At 45.1% G+C, this 19,961-nt stretch overlaps 3 protein-coding genes across 3 annotated transcripts in view; 1 reads left to right on the forward strand and 2 right to left on the reverse strand.

The window, feature by feature from the left end:
- The window catches only part of LPCAT2 (lysophosphatidylcholine acyltransferase 2), a 77,923-nt gene extending 73,934 nt beyond the window's left edge, over positions 1 to 3,989 (reverse strand). The window contains exon 1 of the mRNA XM_007532710.3: positions 3,705 to 3,989. Within this exon, the coding sequence (XP_007532772.1) occupies positions 3,705 to 3,875 (171 nt within the window). The 5' untranslated portion in view covers positions 3,876 to 3,989. The remainder of the gene's footprint in view (positions 1 to 3,704) is intronic.
- The window catches only part of CES1 (carboxylesterase 1), a 561,489-nt gene that overhangs the window by 228,838 nt on the left and 312,690 nt on the right, over positions 1 to 19,961 (forward strand). The window lies entirely within an intron of this gene.
- Positions 9,130 to 19,961, reverse strand: part of MMP2 (matrix metallopeptidase 2) — a 30,227-nt gene continuing 19,395 nt past the window's right edge. Inside the window, exons 10-13 of the mRNA XM_007532711.3 lie at positions 18,103 to 18,239; positions 16,453 to 16,612; positions 12,052 to 12,161; positions 9,130 to 10,043 (exon numbers count right to left, since the gene is read on the reverse strand). Of these exons, the coding sequence (XP_007532773.1) occupies positions 9,940 to 10,043; positions 12,052 to 12,161; positions 16,453 to 16,612; positions 18,103 to 18,239 (511 nt within the window). The 3' untranslated portion in view covers positions 9,130 to 9,939. The remainder of the gene's footprint in view (positions 10,044 to 12,051; positions 12,162 to 16,452; positions 16,613 to 18,102; positions 18,240 to 19,961) is intronic.

Consider the following 19,961-nt stretch of genomic DNA (forward strand, 5'->3'; position numbering starts at 1 on the left):
CACTATCAGGTTACCCCATCAGCTAGAGCCCTACTCAGGGAGTCCTGATATTCCCAAACAGACATAATGGGCCTAGACCTCAAATAAATCCCTCTCTCTATTGTTACCAGTCATCTGTATCAAGAACAACACAATAGACCCCTTTGTAGACCCCCATAGGACCTTGCCCTCAACTTGGATCAACAATAGTAGAGAATGTTCCATCCTCCGAAGGAAGGATGGACAACTTACTCTATCTACCACCTGAAGAAGATGGGTCCTGATATTGGGGCAGCTTGGAATGTTCCTACTCATGACCACAGAATGTGAGCTCAGATCTACAGGGATGCAGAGGTCATATAGGCTTTTATGCTGAATATGGGCCCCAGATCACATCAAATTGATGGGGTTTACAGTCAACAATATTTATACACCCTTCCCATATTTGGGAGCTACTCTCTCACCTGATCCAGCTTTCTGGTCCTTTTTCCAGCCAGGACATCATCTCCCCATACAATAACTTGGATCCACCTGCATATCAGATTTCAAGCTCAGGGAAAAAAATACTTGTATAGCCACAGGCCCTTTGGAATATAACTAAAATATGCCTACTAGCTATCTAAAAAACAGAGATGACTCCACACACCCCCAACTCTTCATCTGCACTACTCCAGCCTTTAGGTTCATAATTGGTCAACAATTTGTTTAGCTTTTTATATTAACTCTCTTTTCAGCCACCAGGTTCCAGATACTAGCATGATGCCAACCAGACTTCCCTGGACAGACAACCCCACCAATGTGTCCTGGAGCTCCAATTCCCCAGAGCCCTTTCCCACTAGGGAAAGAGGGAGACAGGCTGGGAGTATGGATCAACCTGTCAATGCCCATGTTCAGTGGGGAAGCAATTACAGAAGCCAGACCTTCCACATTCTGCATCCCACAATGGCCTTGGGTCCATGCTCCCAGAAGGTTAAAGAATAGGAAAGCTATCAGGGGAGGGGATGGGATACAGAGATCTGGTGATGGGAATTGTGTGGAGTTGTCTTCCTCTTATCCTATGGTTTTGTCAGTGTTTCCTTTTTATATAAAAAAAGTCACAATAATCCTTAAATATGATACTGATCATCAATTGACTAATCAATCTTGATAAAATAACCAGTTGCTTTAAATTACACTTAAATTAACATTTAACCATCTTTTAAATTGGATAATATAGACAGCAGAGTCTTTTCAATCACATCTATTCAAATCTTCCCTTTCCTAAGGTCATTTATGTCACTGATATCTCTATGTGGATATTTAAAGAACTCAGAGCATATTCAATTTTATTCAATACTAGTAGTAAAAGTTAAAAAGAATAAATAAAATATTTGCCTGTTGGTACTAAGCAGTGGCCTATCTGGCTGAGAACACACATTACAGTGTGCAAGGACCTGGGTTCAAGTTCCTGGTTTCCATCTTCATGGCAGAAAGTGGTGAAACAGTGCTGCAGATGTCTAACTCTTCCTCCCTTCTTAATTTATCACTGTAGATATCCAAAATAAATACTTTTAAAAAATAAAGAAAGGAAAAGATGTGGGAAAAAAAAAAAGATGTGCCTGTCTATTTAATGAGAATTAGCACCTCATTCTGGCATATGGAGTTAGCATGCAGGTTCTATACTTTACACTGAGCCAACTTTCCCATCAAGTAGCAAGTTCACTAAGTAGTACATTTTAAGTGCAACATAAAATTTGTAGACAAGTAATATAACTGTCACTATTAAGGTCAATAAACAATTCTAAATTCTTCCACACATTATCTCAATAAATTTACTTCTTTAAGAAAAAAGATGAACTGCTTTTTTTTTTTTTTTTTTTCCCCTTTTTCTTTTACCAGATCACTGCTTGTCTCTGGTTTATGGTGGTGCTAGGGATTGAAATTGGGACCTCAGTGTTTCAAGCAAGAAAGTCTTTCTGCATAATCGTGCTGTCACCTGGTCCTCACCTCCATTAATGTAACTTTATTCCAACTTAACAGGCAGAGAAAGTGAAGTTCAAAGAAGCTAAGTGAATTGACCAATGTCATTAAATGGCAGGGTTTGAGCAGGTTTCTGACTAAGAGTAGTGACTCTCATTAGACTACAGCATCTGTAGAGTTATTTAAAAGTGCTCACTAAACAGTAACAGGCTAGGCTATGTCGATTATGTATCTGATTTGATTAAACCAGACTAAAATTAACCTGGCATGACAGCTGATGTAAGTAGAAATGTTTTGGGAAGTTTTAAGACACAAAGGAAACATCTAACCACTTAAAGACATGAAGATCAGTTTTTAAATATTCATTTTTTAACAAGAGGTACTTATTCCACTAATGATCTTCCTCTTACACACCCTTCTTCAACCAGATACCCATTTATCATTACTGTAATTACTGCCTCACATTGCTTAACCCTGCATTTAACCTGCCTCCACTACAGAAGATGATGATTTCAGTGCATATAAGCAGGGCATGCAAAAAGCAACACAAAGCAACAAATCTAAGAAGTGTGTGAAAAGAAAAAAGAAAACATTAAAACCATTTTTATGCAGTATGTAAAGGATAGGTAATTTTTAGTAGACTATCTTGTTCTTCGATAACTTGCTTCACCAAAGAGGAAGTTCATCAAAGAGTATGTAACTGTTCATGGTAAAAGCAGCACTCAGAAAGAAAGGAGGAAGGAAAAGAAACTTCCTTTTGTATGTAGTTATTTTTAATAGTGCAAGAAAGTCTGGACTACCCATGAATCTAGAAGTGCATGGGTGCAAACTGACTCAGGACCAAAAACTCCTGAAAAACTTAAGTTGACATACAGTTATTCCTTTGATTCCTTTCCTACCCCTGATGCACCTGCTCCTTTAGATCATCCCAGCCTCACATGTTCTAATCCCAGATGTGAGCTCACTGTCTTCTCCACATTTTCCCCATTCCAAACTGACTCCTTCCCTAACTCAACAGAGAGGGAAAAATTTAAAGAGAAAGATAGAAAAGAAAAACAAATGAAAGTTATTCCCGAGCCACTCTCCTATGGTGATGGGTTGGCTTCCCACTACACTTCCAACGTCAGGTTGAAGTTCTTACACATTCTCGCTTCTCAGCAGGGCAGAAATCAGACCCTTGGAATTGGTCTGATCAACCACAGCCTGGTTAAGTCCTTCATCTCAAACCCACTGATTTTCTTTTCCTTTTTGGCATCTTCTCACACCCTCCTTCACCATTCTCCAAGTGCCCTCAATTCTCAAACCCACATCATGCCCCTCACATACTCATGATCTTTTCAGAAGTCCTCCCCTAACGGACCTACATCTTTCTCAGAACATTTGCTCCCCAGACTCTCACCCTTGCTCAGACACCTGCCTTGTCAGACCTACATTCCCCTGGGCCACCTCCCAAGATAGCTTCCTCTGTTAAAGTCCCGCCCCTTACCTGGCTGTGCCTTCTCTCTCAGATCCCAATCACTCACCTCTATGCTTCAGGGACCAAGCCCCTCACCTCAGTCTGTTTCCTTTCTCCGACTCCCGCCCCTCACCTAAAGGCGCCTTCTGCACCAAACAAGCGCCCCTCACCTGGTTCACGTCCTGGGGAATCAATCCCTCCCATAGGGCTATACCTTGCCTCTCAAGTCTTCTCCCTCATTTGGATGCTCTTTTCTCAGACCCACGTCCTCACCTGGAGCTGCCTCCCCGGATAGACCCTGGCCTCTCACCTGCATGCGCCTCACCGCGCCCATGCGCATCTGCTGCACGAAAGGGTTGCACACAGGCGGCGGGAAGAAGGACGCCTGGCGGGGCACCATGGGCGGCCGCAGCCCCGCATTCCCGACGCCCGCGCCCGGCACGGTGGCTGCCACCGCCGCCGCCTCCGTACACCTGTTCATGGCAGAGCCCGTAGTCTGGCCGGACAGCGGCCAAGCACCTGGAGCGCCCGGTCAAGGACCTCGGCCGAGAGCGCCCCAGGGCCCGGGAGTCCCAGCCCGAGCGCTGGGCGGGGCGGCTGCGCAGGCGCCAGAGTTACCTAGATGCTCACTGGCCGCGCCCCGCCCCCCTTTGGCTCTGGACACGCCCAGGAGCTGGGCGCACCTTAGGTGTCAGGCTCTTCCTCTTTGGTAAGTCACCTACCAAAAAAAAGTCAGGTGACTGACTTTCCAGCAGAGCAAAGCCCATTCCCAAATTCAACACCACCACCAGCCCCCCCCCCCCCACACAGACACCCCAGTAAAGCTTAGGTAGGGAGTTACTGCTTCAAGATCAGGCTGACTAAGATTTCCATTCAGATTTTTACTTATGGCTTTGTGACCTTGGCCAAACCACTGTCTCCAAAAGCCTCTGTTGCCTCTTTCTGTAAAATAGGGGTAACTAGAGCTCAGAGACAATCAGAACCTGAATGCAACAGTTCACTTTGCAATCCCTAGGTTGTTTTGCCTATGTTTGATTTCTGGTGCATGCTAAAGGATTGTCTGCTTGCTTGTTTGTTTTTTCCTAAACCAGTTTGAGTTGGGTATTTGTCAGTTGCAGCCAAGTCTTAATGAAAAGTGAAATTGGTACTAGGCATGGGATCTGTTCCACTCCCAACGCTAACAGTGGGAGATGGCTCTCTAAAGGGAAATGAAGCCTCTGTTATTAGAAAATGACAAAAACAACCATTATCTTCCACACTAGATGAGGAACTTGGTTCCTAAAGGGGAAATGACTTAGCTTGTGGCTTCAAATCACCCTGAGGAAGTTCAAGGGTCTGTCTGGACATCTGTGGGTAGGTGGGTGGAGGGTAGAGGGATGGCAATTTTCCCAGCATCTAAGATCAGACAGTCAAAACCTGAGTGGTTGAGAGTAAGGATGGAAATAGTGAATGACTTGTCCTTTTTGGATTTGCTCACAGTAGGCTAGCAGCCATTCTGAGACTCTGCGCCTAGACCCTACAACAGTTGCTCTTTCAAACTTAGCAGATATAGCAGCAGAGAATCTCCCAACTCCGCTAGATAGATATGTGTCTTTGAGTTGCTCACTTAACTTCCCTGGGCGTGTTTCTTCATCTAGGGATGGAGAAAGTCTACTATTTACAATAAAAATAAATAAAATGATAATACTAATAAAAAACATGTGTTACTAAAAAAGAAGACAAGAAATTACCCTTTCAGGGGATTATGTTGGGGCATCTGTTTTTTTTTAAAAAATTTTTATTTATAAAAATGAAACACAAAGCCACAGGATAAGAGGGGTACAACTCCACACAATTCCCATCACCAGAACTTCGGATCCCCTCCCCTCCCCTGATAGCTTCCCTATTCTTTAACCCTCTGGGAGTATGGACCCAGGGTCATTATAGGTTGCAGAAGGTGGAAGGTCTGGCTTCTGTAATTCCTTCTCTGCTGAACATGAGCCTTGGCAGGTCAATCCATACTCCCAGCCTGCCTCTCTCTTTCCCTAATGGGGCAGGGCTCTGGGGAATCGGAGCTCCAGGACACATTGGTGGGGATTAATCATGAACATAAAGGCTGGAATACTGCAGATGAAGATTTGGGGTCTCCGTCTGGAAGATAACTAGTAAGCCTATTTTAGTTATATTCCAAAGGGCTCATGACTATACTAGTTTTTCCTGAGCCTGACCTCTGATATGTAGGTGGACCCACGTTTTTGTCTGGGGAGATGATGTCCTGGCTGGAAAAAGGACCAGAAAGCTGGATCAGGGAAGAGAGCAGCTTCCTAATATGGGAAAGGTGTATAAATATTGTTGACTATAAACCCCCTAGATTTGATCTGGGGCCCATATTCAGCATAAAAGCCTATGTGACCTCTGCATCCCTGTAGATCTGAGCTCACATTCTATGCTCATGGAACGTTCCAAGCTGCCCCAATATCAGGACCCATCTTCTTCAGGTGTTAGGTAGAGTAAGTTGTCCATCCTTCCTTTGGAGGATGGAACATTCTCTACCATTGTTGATCCACGTTGAGGGCAAGGTCCTATGGAGGGCCCACAAAGGGCTCTGTTGTATTGTTCCTGATAGAGATAACTGGTAACAATGGAGAGAGGGATCTATTCAAGGTCTAAGCTCATCATGTCTTGTGGGAATCTCAGGACTCCCCGACTAGGGCTCCAGCTGATGGGGTGGACATGCTAAGATCAACCCAGTCTGGAAAAGAGAAATTTCCCATGAGTGGTCATCCCACTTCCGTTTATCTTGTCCATCTCCAAAACTCTCAAAATGAAGTGGCTCACTACATTCCTGTCCCACATCTTGGAATCCGAATCTATGCCCAAAATTTGGGGTCGTGCGAAGATAATAGCAGTTTTGAAACCAAAGAAAGACCCAACACTGGCCACCAGCTATAGACCAATTTCTCTCCTCTCTGTGTGTTACAAACTCCTTGAGAGGCTGCTTCTGTCACATATTTCTCATCTTACAGAGAAATTCCTATCACCTGTCCAAGATGGTTTCCGCCCAGGAAGATCTACCTGCGAACAAGCCCTGGCCCTCTCAACTTACATTGAAAATGGATTCCAGAAGAATTTAAAGACGGGTGCTGTCTTTGTTGATCTCACAGCAGCCTATGACACGGTCTGGCACCGTGGTCTCCTAGTCAAGATCTCAAGATGCCTGCCTCCATGGGTGGCCAACACTATATCGTTTCTTCTCCAAAACAGAAGATTCCAGGTGCATCTGGGTGACAAGTCTAGCAGATGGAGACTTGTCTCAAGTGGCCTCCCCCAGGGCTCTGTTCTGGCTCCTACGCTATTTAATATTTACATCAATGACCTCCCAGAAACTTCTTCAAGGAAGTTCATCTATGCCGATGACATCTGCTGTGCTACTCAGGCATCCAAGTTCAACATCCTCGAGGAAACACTCACGAAAGACATGTCTCTGATATCTGATTACTGTAAAAAATGGCGACTAATCCCTAGCACTGTATCATCTGTTTTCCATCTACACCATGCCTCGGCCTCACGTGAGCTTAATGTGCAGCTTGGCGATACAAGAATCCCGGCATGAAGCCCAGCCAGTCTATCTTGGCGTTACTCTCGATCGCACTCTGTCATTTCACGAACATCTCATAAAAACTGCAGCAAAGGTGGGTGCGAGGAATAACACCATTGCAAGACTGGCCAGCTCCTCATGGGGCGCGAGCGCTTCCACACTACGATCATCATCTCTGGCATTATGCTATTCCACTGCAGAATACTGTGCCACAGTATGGTTCCGTAGCCCCCATGTCCACTTGGTCAATTCCAAATTATATTCCTCCATGAGGATAATTTCTGGAACCATCCGTTCCTCCCCAGTTCCATGGCTGCCAGTTCTTAGCAACATCGCCCCACCAGATATTCGTCGGGATGTGGCATCATCTAAGTTCATTTCCCACGTCTACGCTCGACCGGACCTGCCAATATACGCGGATATCTTCGCCCACCCTGTTCAACGCTTGACGTCTCGTCATCCAATCTGGTCTCCTACACCTACACTGAACTTCTCTGTTCCAGACTCTTGGAAACAGAGTTGGCAGTCAGCTGAGGTCAAGAACAAACACCTCATCACAGACCCTTGCAAGCGTCAACCCGGCTTTGACCTAGCACGTTATGATTGGGCCCTCCTTAATCGCTATCGAACAGGCCTTGGCAGGTGTGCCGCTATGTTCCATCGCTGGGGAGCCAGAGATGACATGAACTGCCCCTGCAGCTACAGACAGACTATGACCCACATAGTCAACGACTGCCACCTCTCCAGATTCAGAGGAGGTCTCGAAACTTTACATCAGGCTCAACCTGATGCTGTTGACTAGCTACGGAAGAAGGGCAAACGCTAGAAGAAGGGTGGCATGATAGTGACTAAAGTGTCATCATTAAAGTGGGGCATCTGTTTTTTTCTCTCAGTGTAGGAGACACCCTTTGAATGATAGTATTACCATGGTAAGGGAGGTGGCTTGATAGTAGAGTGTAGGATCTCCATGATTACGGTATTAAATTCAATCCCTGGTAGCATAGATACCTGAGTGATGCCTTTGTTCTCTCACCCTCTATCAATAAAGGTAGTTTAAAAAAAAAAGGTTACAGCCATAATATGCTTTGGGGGACCAAATTGGTATTGATAGGCCCATGTAACTTTTTAAGTCAGATACCTCACTGAAAATTGTCTTTCTAGAGCCCTCAAGGACCTGAGCCTTTGGACAGATGATGGAAAAAAGGATGACTCTGCACTATCCAAGAGCATCTCCAGAGAGTCATTCATTGCTTCCGCCCCAACTCTCGGCTATGTATGTCTTGACCATCTGGTCTTAAGATGCTGGGGGGAAAAAATTATGATCCTTCCCAACCTTCCTACCACCCACCACACATAATCACTTTACTTCTCCTTCCCATCAGCTGCACCATGAGACCCTGGAGCAAGTGTGTGAAAGCCAGAAGGGATCTCTGAGGTAGTCCCAGATCATAAATTTCTATATTGCAGCAGCTCCAGTATTTCCATATAGGCTGAAATTAGGGGATGGTCTATTGGAAAGGCAAGGATTTTGCTTATCAATAGAAGCTGAATGTACTAAGGTTAGTTGGGGGCAGTAGAAAGGTGATGTTGCTATCTAGACTAAGGGCTAAAGTGCTTCCCTCGGATCATCTCGGACCTTATACTGTTTGTTACCTACTGTTATTCCAGACAAATCTCTTTTCTCAGGGTCTCAGTGTTCTCACCCATGAAGTTGGCTAGTAGTCTATCTTTCTCTGGGGTGGGGATGGGGAACGTGTAGAAGTTCAACTAAACGTAGAGTGCTTGGCACATAGAAACCACTCTGTTAACAAGTGTGAACTACTCTGTTAACAGTTATCACTGTTCATTTTTATTTGCATGAGAACTGGCATTATTATCAGTGAAGAAACTGAGCCTCTGAGAGAGGAAAGGGACCTTGGATAAGACACTTATCATTAAAGTAACTAAACCACTCTGTTTCGGGCTCTTTCCATGAGCTATGGGGTTCTATGGAGATCTCTTTTATTTTGATGTTTCTGATTTTTTTTTTCCCTAGCAGATGCCCTTTGTGTCCTGCAGGAAGCACCAACTTAGATTTTTTTTTTTTTAATTTCCTCTTCTGCCTGGGTCAGAGGCAACTCTCCAGGCTCTAAAGAAGAAACACCCTTCTGCAAACACAGCCACACAATTGGTGTCTTTATTCATACATGTTGACATTTCCCATGGGGAACTGTTGAAGGGGGTGGGGAGAGGGCATCTTGGTTTCCCTCCATCCAGTGGAGGAAGTGATGGGGCAGGGACATACTAAATAGAGTGAACTAGGGAGTCAGCACTACCTGGTTTGAGACGCAATGTGCGGTGACCTAAGGCAGCCTGGGTCTTTCTGTCAGGAAATACATTTTTTCAAAGTATGAAAGTGAAAAAACAAACAAACAAAATGATCCAGAGGAAATAACAAAGTGCACACGAAGCAGATGGCTCCTGGGGGTGGGGGAAGCAGCAGGTTGTAAGGCAGCCAGCAGTGAGAAGCCAGGTGTCTGGGCTGAGCACCTGGCCAGATCCTTCTCCCATTGCCCCCTGTCAGGCCACACTGTCGGGTCACCAGTTCCCTTTTGAGATAGTCTCTGGTGGTTCCAAGGGTGCTTGTGAACCACAGAGGTTGTGGAGGGAGAAGAGCCTGAAATATGGCAGCACCAGGGCAGCCCAAGGCAGGGCTGCATTGAAAATATCAAAGCATCTCTGTAGGGATGGTTCTGGAGGGCCAGCACGGTAGAGAAAGGGTAGGGACCTCTGGGAGGGGTTCGATCAGCACCTTTCCTTAGGCACAGGGCAGAGCCACTCACTGGAATCTTAAATTACCAGGTAGGGAGTGAGAATGCCCATGGATTACAGAGCTGAGTGTTGTTAGGCCCATCGGGGTCCTTAGCTGTTGCTTGGGGCCTGGTATGCAGGAGGTGGGCAGGAAAGGTTTGTGGGAGCTGGAGTCAGCTCAGCAGTGCAGCCAGTCAGATTTGATGCTTCCAAACTTCACACTCTTCAGACTCTGGTTCTCCAATTTCAAGTAGAACTTGTTCTTGAAGAAGTAGCTGTGACCTAGGGTGAGGGAAAGAGAAGGCTATGACTACAACATCTTGAGACATGGCAACACATGGGATGTTCTGGGGAGCTTTGTGAATCTGTCTGCCATGGGGTGGGAGTGGGGGGTGGGGGTGGGGGTGGAGGAGGAGTGCATCTGTTAAGCTAGAGAAAGCCCCTATGGTCATAACACCTTGGACATGTTTGATCTAGTCTGAGAAAGCCCCTTCTGTGACTGGGGGGAGGGAAATGGTTATAGAAGTAAGCTCTCTAGACCGTTTTCTTCATCTTTAAGATGGGAAGAAAGGTACTAACCTTGGGCCAGCAAAATAGCTCATGTGGATATGCACCTACTTTGTCATGCAGGGGATCCAAGTTCCTACCTAACCCTCACCAGGTAGGGAGTTTTGGTGTTATGGTGTCTTTCCCTCCCCTACCTAGCCCCCAAGTCTCTGTCTTTATCTAAAAGAATAAGCCCAAAGCAATGAAGGCCCATGGAGAAAAAGGAAAAAAAAAAAAAACTCATACAAACCTCTTAAGAATTGTGTCAGACAACATATAAAAAGGTATACTTTCTACAGCACCAAATTTTCTTTCAATGCAGTAAGGGCCAGGTTCGAACCTGAGTTGTACACATGGCAAAACAGCACACTATCCAATCAAATTATTTCAACAGCCCAATATATAGTCTTATAAATAGCAGTACTATGCTAAGTCCAGACACCAAACTAATAAGCACTTTCCATATACCAGAAATTGCAAAGGAACCTGTTAGTCCTATCAGGCCCACAGATGGGTTTTATTCCGCTCTCATGGTCTTTTACTTGTTTGCTTGGATCCTCAATAAATTACCAACATATAAAAACATCTGGAAACTTCACATGAAAAACATAGATTTCTTGCTTTCTTTTTTAAAAAAACAGCTAGAATATCCAGCAATACCAGACACCCTGTTCTGACAGGGCAACAATAATCAGAAACAGAGAAGCAACTCTCCCCTGTAAATGAACCATGGGCTTTCTGGCTCACCACAGACCTCACCACTCCTTATTGTCTGCCTGGCCTGCTTCACTCATTTGTGTTCCTATCCTGGCCCCTGTAGGTCTTAGAATGTGTGAGTTTTGACATATTTGATCTATTTGACATATTAGATCTATTTCAATTCTTTGAAAGCCTAGAAAGTACTCAATAGACATTGACCTAGCACCTGATTTTATGCTGTTTTTTTTGGGGGGGTTAAAAACAAACAAACAAAAACCTACCATTTTCTCTGTCTCTATTTTTCTGTCTGATAAAGTAGGACTAGAGCAGTGAAGCCCAAGGGATGATGGCAATAATATTAATAATAATAATAATAACAACAACAACAACACTTCTCACTAGAGGTCAGGACCCATGTGCTCAGCTAATATGTTAAGGGTTCAAAACAGTATTTGTGAAATTGAAGCCTTCTCTAAAAAGCTGAACTGGACTCATTTCCAGGATCCTAGAGTTTTCTCACAGAAGCCTCCTCAGTAATATGTTTTTAAATTTCAAATTTTATCCATGCTGGTTGTGTTTTATGTAGCAAAAGAGGGCAAGTGAAGTAGCATGGGATAATCTCTGCCACATCAGCAATAGGGCATGACAAAGTTTGTCCTGTCTCAAATGGGGTCATCCTTCTGCTAATGGGAGGTGGTCACAAGGCCTCCTGTGGAACCCAAAAAGGCCTGGATAAACCCCAAAATGAATCCAGGGCACAGAGCCCAAGTTGCTTGCCCCCAGCAGGCCTCCTACTGCACCCACCCCCTTTCCTGGCTTCAGGCCCTGCAGCTGTGAGGCCTTTCTGGGTCTTGCTGCCGCTGTGTGAACAGAGGTTGGGGATCTGGAAGCCTTCCCAGCACAGGGCTGAAGGGGCTGGTTTGTTTTCCCAGCCAGGGGCCTCCAGACTCCCTGCACAATGAGAATGTGTGCTGAGAAGGGCTGGGCCCTGACTGGGGGGTGGGGAGTCCTAGAAAGCCAGTCAACAGAGGCCTAGGTTGCTTACCGCTGCCCGGAACGTCCATCACTGCATCCAGGTTATCAGGAATGGCATTCCAGGCATCTCCAATCAACTTGGGAAAGCCGGGATCCATCTTCTTCTTCACCTCATTGTATCTGCAAGAAAACAGACATGGTAAATGGTGGGTCTCCCTGACTGCCTGACCTCCAGTGGTCTGGATGGGAAGACCCAGCTGATGGATCCTGGGTGGCCTGGGGAAATTAGACCTACCGGGTGGAAGCTGGCAGAAGTGGGAGGGCATTGAGTTAGACCTAGTCTAAATCCCAGCTCACTAATCATGTGGCCTTGGACAGTCCCATAGAAGCAGCCCTGTGATTACTGCTAATGCTTAAGGAATGTGTTACCATCTTCTTCATACATGCTACTGATTTACTGATTGATTGATGAGAGAACCAGGGCTCTTTCTGGCACATGCATGGTTGGCACATGTAATGCTAGGCATTGAACTCAGGACCTCATGACTGGAAGTCCAGTGCTCAAGCCACCACACCATCTCCCAGGTGGCTCCACACAAATTCTTGTTTAATCCTTACAACAATCCTAGTTTCTAGTCTTCAAATCAGAGGCTGGAAAAGGGGGACCTGGCTTCTTGGTGTGAATCCAGCCCGGGTGTGTCTCATTCAGGATAGCAAACTCTTCTCCGAGTCGGTTATACCAGATGTAAAATGGAATGATCTCTAACTTCATGTGTGAACTGATATCCATATGAAATGAGCTTAACACAAACATTTCCTAGCCCTTCATCTGCTTGAGGAGACAGTACTATGGGAACATTAATCCCCTTGTATACGCTGATCCTGAGGAACACTGGACCGAGTCCTACTCCTACATTTTTTTTTCCTCTGGGTGGGTAGACAATGTGCTATCCCTTCAAACTGTCCAGTGGAGATGACAATACACATCCCAGGAGAGCTCTGAGTTGGGCAGTAAAGCCACAATGTTAGGTGATGAGAACTCCTCTCCTGCCAACCTCAGACCCAGCTGTAGCTGTCAGGGCACCTAGTTGTTGTAGGTGCCCCCTTTAATCCAGGTAAATGGCTTGAATATTACTTGATATATTCACTTCCTTGGCAAGTAATTCAGAAGCACTGTCTTTTCATTTGTTGGAGAACCTTCTTTTCTCAATGAGGGAGGGAGGGAAACAGGAAGGGAGTCCAGAATACTGTACCACCATTTATGATGTTCTATTTTGGTTTTTGCCTTTCCTGTTGTTTGTGGCACCAGGGCTTGAACCCAGAACCTCATGCATGCAAGACATTTGCTCTATGTTAGAGAATATTTCTAAAGGCTTGGGGACATGGGGGTCAAGAGTCATGGAAATAGCATCTTAGTAGTGCAACAGACACTTATGGATGAGTTCCCAGAAGTCCAGGCTCAATCCCCAGCACCACTACAAGCCAGAGCTGAACAATGCTCTGGTTGCAGAAGTAAAATGCTAGAGTCATTCTTCTCCACTAACACCCCACCTAATCATAATTCTATAAACATTTAATGAGCTCCTGCTGTGCATTCTGGTAGGGCTCACTTTCTAAACCTGTATCATTCTAGTAGCAGTCAAGTTTTCATCCAAAAGCACCTCTGCTACCCTTTCAAACTACAGTCTAGTCTGCCAGCAAAGATAGAAAAGACAGGGATATTGCTCAGTGCATAGATAAGAACAGCTGAGACTTAGATAAGTGTACCAACTTTTCAGTTAGTTCTCTCCTGAAAGAACATGGCATCACAGCACCAGGATGCCAGCTCTGAGGCTCTCCCATCTCTTCTTTTTGTTCTGTGTCACCAGAAAGAATAACTTCTACAGTGTTTTCCACCTGATGGTTTACTGTTTGGAGAGGTACCTATGTGATACTTTATCTTCCTCTGTAGCTGTAAGTATTACTTGCAGAGCAGGTGTAAGACACAGACATGATGTGTATTCTTGAGACACTTTGGAAAATGGAGTTAATCAAGAATCTACCTTAAGTGAACAATGCAAGTGAAATGCAGAGCCTTGGGCTTGGAATGTGGTAAAGGGCCTGCCATGTGACACATCGTTATTTCTACTCAAATCTTTGTCTCTTTCTCTCTATCTATGAAATGATCTGAGATGGGAGTGACTCTTTCTTGACTATTGTCACCAAGCACCTGACACAGAGAAGGCAGTGAAGATATACATGAAGGCTTTGTAGAAGGTAGCAGAAGCAGGGCCTGATCATTCCCTGGAAAGAATTAGGGACTTCTCAGTGAGGCTCTTTCTCCTTCTCCAGCAATGCTGCCTCTGGCATCTCTGCAGACATGACCCCAGAATGTGAGCCTCGGCTATGCCTCCTAGGAGAGAGATAGAGTTTCTTCAGAAATCCAGCCCAGAGCACCTGACTGACTTCAACTTTGCTGTCTTTAAGGACGTGTTACTGAGCTTCTTCTTCTGGAGAACCCAAGCTTTGGAAAGTGAGCTTGTTGTTGACACTTGGACCCTAGGTTTGAGAGGAAAATAATTCTGCCTACAACTTAGCAAGATACTTCCAGGAAAAGAGGGAGAGAGAGAGAACCCATGTTCACACATGGACATGTCTGCTCCTACATGCTTATATACAGGGGCATCTGGAGGGTGATTCTCAAAGTCCTTCCAACTCCACCATCAAGATTCAAAGATGCTTGCTATTCTTTCTCTCTTCTTCATTTTTTGTTTAAATCTATTTTTCTGGTTTTTATCCTTTCTCTCTCTCTTTCTCTCTGTGTGCGCACGTGTGTGCGCGTGCGTGCGTGTGTGTGTGTGTGTGTGTGTGTGTGTGTGTGTATGAGAGAGAGAGAGAGAGAGAGACCCCAGCACAGAAGCTGCCTCTGGTACAGTGGAGGCCAGACTCAAACCTGGATTGAGGATGTGGCAAAGTAGGTGTACTATCTGGAGGCCCACACATTTAAGCTTTATGATTCCAAGACTCCTGTCTCTGTGATTCTGTGCCTCTCACCATCCATAATACTAAGACTGGGAAACTTGGAGTGCTAACCATGCCTACATGCCATTCGCAGTATGTATGTGTATGTGTGTGTCTGGGAGTCTTGTAGGCGGAGAGCTCACTGGTGGTTTCCTGACTGACTGTTTCCTTTGAGGCCCGAGATGTCAATCAGCTTAAGTAGCTAAGTGTCTTAGCAATAGGTCTGGAATTCTACCCTGACATGGGCAGCATAAGCCATAAACAGCTTCTGAATGCCAGGCAGCTGGGGGCAGAGTGGTGGGAGGAGAGTAAGGTTAAAGGGGGCAGGGCGAGGAGTGCAGGGCTATTCCAGTGGTAGACAAAGGCTTGGATATGGCAGCAGGTACTGTACAAGGACACCCAACCATGCTTTCCCCACTGACCTGATACAGGGGTGGAGGGATTTGGGATTAGAGAACAGGAAAAGCTGTAGTAATCCTGGCTCTGTAGACAACAAACCTGCATATAAACAGTTCAGGCAAGTGAACCTTAATTTCTTTACTTGGGACATGTAGCAGTGGACTCAAACTTTCGAAGGTCTGTGCTGCCTCTCACTGTCCATTCCTGGGCACCTGACTCCCTGACCATGTCCTTCAGAACTGGATTCTTCCCTTTGGATGATCGGCAGAACAGAGCTGCTGTCTTCCAAGCTGTCCCCCCACCAGTTTGTGCTCATAGCCACAAACTGTGGCCGCCCCTCATAACACCTGATTGGATACTGGTCTGTATGGGTAACTGGTGCATCCATTTCAGCCAAGTTTTCATCCAAAGGCACCTCTGCTACCCTTTCAAACTACAGTCTGCCAGCAAAGATAGAAAAGACAGGGATATTGCTCAGTGCATAGATAAGAACAGCTGAGACTTTGACTCCATCTTCATCATGATTCGCTTCACTGCCAACCCTGCTTCCACCACCCCCCCCAACTCTTGGGGTCTCATCCCATTATCTCAGGTAGATGTAGAATAGTGAAGAAAAAATGTTTCTTCTGAGAGTTAGACTTCAAATCCCAATCTGCTCTATCATTATCTGGCTGTGCAACTTTAAGATATTTACTTAGCCTCTCTGAACTCCAATTCCCTCATGTGTAAAATGGAAGTATTAGCAAAACCCACCTCACCAAACCCTTAGAATAGTGACTGGCATATAGTGTCAGCTGTAGCTGTTCTTATCACAAAATAGGAGGCTTCAGATCACACAGATACAGACCTGACCAGGAGACTACAAAGACACAAAAGGAATTTCTGATCCACCAAATACAAAGCCCCTGGGATTTGTCAGCAGAGTTGAAACCCCAGCAGGTGAGAGCCCAGGCAGGGGGGCATCCACAACCCACCAACCTCTGAACTTAACCCAGAGGCCATTCAACAGAGCATGCTTTCTCTGCTTCATACACATGACTGTGAGTTTTCCTACTCCAGGCTCCCTCCTTACCTCCAGAACTTGTCCTTGGCAAAGATATAAGTCTTTTTGTTCTTGCTCCAGTTAAATGCTGCATCTACTCGTTGGAGATCAGGGGGCAGTCCCAGGTTGGTCAGTGGCTTGGGGTACCCTGGCTCCAGGATGCTGGCTGAGTAGATCCAGTACTGATTCTCTGAGATGGAAGCAAAGGGTGTGTTGGTTACTGGTGCTAAAGCCCCGCCCCCCCAGGACACCTGGTCTTGCCCATCATGTGTCAGTCAGGGACCTGGATATCGCCATTCTCAACAGGGACACAAGTCTCTCTTCATGTCTGCCTTTGGAGCCTAGAATCAGGATTCAGAGTGATGTTTCTACCAGGACCTTCCAGAAGGTTCTTGGTCAATGAGGTGAGTGAAGGATGAGACCAACCCCTCTTCCACTTACCAAGATGACTACCATGAAGAGGCTCCTTCTAATTTATACAAAGGTGCCTGTGGGACAGAAACTCCTTTGCTTCAGTCTGTGATCATTCTGGAGTGAAGGGCTGATTGATAGGTTGTTATGTTCCAGCCCTGTTGGGTGGACCTTCAGCTCCTCTCAGAAGCTGTCCATGTGCCCCTCTTCAAACCATGGCCTAGTAATCATCTTGGCTTAGTTGTACTCCTTCCTTACAGCCTACCTTTCTGTTTGTACACCCTATAGCTTGTGGTCCTCAGGGGCTAGATCCCTGGCAAAAGTTAAGTACTCAAATAAATGTGTCCCAAATCTTAGCCATTTGTCCTAACCTTGATGGCTTTTACCACTCAGGTTTCCTTGTACAATTATTTACTTCCTAGGTTTTTGTCAAGGAATTGTTTTTGAAAATTTTGGGAATAAATATATTTTAAATGTTAAAATTAAAGCAAATCAGTTACTTGAAAAAAATCTGCCTTGGCATCTGGGAGGTGGCATAGTAAATAAAGTGTTGGACTCTTAAGCATGATGTTGGTTTGTTTAATTTACTTATTATTGGATAGAGATAGAAAGAAATTGAGAGAGATGGGGAAATAGAGAGGGAAAGAGACAGAGAGACATTTGCAACCCTGCTTCACCACAGGTGAAGCTTTCCTCCTATAGGTGGGGACCAGGGGCTTGAACCTGGGTCCTTGCTTACTGTAATGTATGCGCTTAACCAGGTACACCACTATGTTATGCCTAGCCCCAGCAGAACATCCTGAATTCAATCCCTAGTATCACATGTGCCAGAGATATGTTCTGGTTCTCTCTTTCTCTCTCTCATCCCCCCCTTTTATTAATAAAAACATCTTAAAATAAACAATAATAATAACTTAAAAAAATTGTACCTAATTCTGTTTTCTGCTAATGGGACTACCCTTAGAAAGTTTCTACAGACACCAGCACAAAGTTCTAATTTCCTTATGAAATAGGGATCAGAAGGGGTAGGAAAGAGTGAGAAGGGAATGTCTACTCTACGTCCAAGGCTATTTGATGCTAGATGTCTGAACCAGCCTCTTAGATAAATCCTGTACTTTTGGAAATGCTGGCTGATAGGATGCCCTAAAAGGGCATGAAGCACCCACATGCACTGTCACAGTGGTTTGGTTGGGGGAGTGGGCCCAGCCATGTGGTGCCTGTGTGCAGAGCCCTGTGGAACTGAAGGCGAAAAGGACTCTTGCCACATACCTGCAAAGAACACAGCTTTCTCTTCCTGAGGAGACTCATAAACAGCATCAATCTTGTCCGGAAGCTCATGCCAGAATAGGCCCTTTAGCAGTGGCCCTTTGGGTTTGTCATGTGGTGACACAGATCTCCAGATAAACCTAGTGGGGGAGAGGGGACACAAAAAACCACACTTCCTATCATTCTGCAGCTTTGACCACATGTGCCTCCCCAGATACACTAAGAAACATCCCAATAGGCAAAGCCCCCTCTGCAAGATGCCAGAGCTGAGAAACATGCGCTTTGCTCTACCTCATACTCCTCCAGGAAGCCTTCCCTACTACCTCTATGCACACTGTGTCACCCCTCCTCTTAGTTCTTCAAAATCATCAACAATGAGTGTACAAGACAGTAATTTCTTAATTTAAAAAACCTCAATGGTACGTTTACTTTATTTTTAATTTTAGTTATTTGTTACTAATAGTTCATTACGAGACTGTAAGATTACAATGTAGTTCCACACCACATCCACCACTGAAGTTCTATATCCCTACCTCCCTGCCTCCCAAAAATAACCATTATAGTTCTCATAAATCTTACAAACAATTTGCTCACTTCTCTTGTTACACCTACTTTAAAGTCTTCATTTTAGAGAACAACAGACTCACCCTGGAAGGTGCCCATGTTATCATGTGGGGTGGGGTGGGGTGGAAGGGCTCCTGGGGTTAAGCCCCAGCACCACATGGAAACATCAGAGTATGTGAGAACATCTACAGATAGTGGATCAGTACTCACTCTGACTGTCTGTGTCCTCCCCTTCCCCCCCCACACATACATCTCTCCATCTCTCTCTCTCTCTCTCTCTCTCTCTCTCTCTCTCTTTCTCTCTCTCTTTCTTCCTCTCCCTCTGAAATACAAATGAAAACAAACAAAAATGAAGTAGGCTCAGGAGCTGTGGAATCATGCATATATGAGAACCCAGACTAAATGAAAAGTGAATAAAGCAAAACCTTCACTTGAATGGTAAAATAGAGTATTTGCTATGAAAATTTGAGTTTCTGGGCCTCCATTTAAATCCTAACGCATAGTTTCTAGTCCACTTTAATGAGGAAACACTGACTTATACTGTTACATACACAGCACTGTAATTAGTGTGTAGCTACTACATTACATCATGATCACCATCAAAAGTTTGGCTTCCATTCATCACCCCCTAAATGACCTTCTTTATCTTTGTCACCCACCCTCCGGTCCACTTCTCCTCTGTAGTTACCCACTTCTCCCACTGGATTTGAAGCCAAACAAGGCAAGTGCTGACTGCATGAAAACTATTTTCTGAATTACAGTGGAAAGGTCAGACTAAAAACCATGGATTACTGAAGAGCTACTAAGTGTCAAGTACTTTCCCTGCTTTGTACAATATAACCCTCGTAGTGTTAGAAGAGAGCATGCACTCTTGGTGGTCTATCTAGCATCTGTTATCTATTTACTTCCCCATAATGCTTCCTCTCAGAACTCCCACACTTGTCATCCAATCTGCTTCTGCTGGTAGACCCAACTTCCGTGTGATTGGGGGTAAGCTGCTATTTCTCAAACTGTAATCTTAGACCCCCAGCACAGGCATCATCACCCAGGAATCATCAGAAATGTACATCATCGTATCTTCCCTGCCCCCTACCCCCAACGACTATAGAGTAGATTCTCTGGGCTTGAGGCCCAGCAATCTGTGTTTTAATAAGACCTCCAGATGCTTCTAATGCACACCAAAGTCTGAGCACCACTAGTCTAAGCCTGGTGGAACTTGGCATTTCCTCACAACTGTTACTGAATCTGTAGTTAGTATTGTACATCTGGGGGCTCTCTTACTCCAGGTGGCAGTGGTT

This window comes from Erinaceus europaeus, chromosome 2 (assembly GCF_950295315.1).
Source record: "Erinaceus europaeus chromosome 2, mEriEur2.1, whole genome shotgun sequence".
In the NCBI taxonomy this organism is placed as follows: Eukaryota; Metazoa; Chordata; class Mammalia; order Eulipotyphla; family Erinaceidae; genus Erinaceus; species Erinaceus europaeus.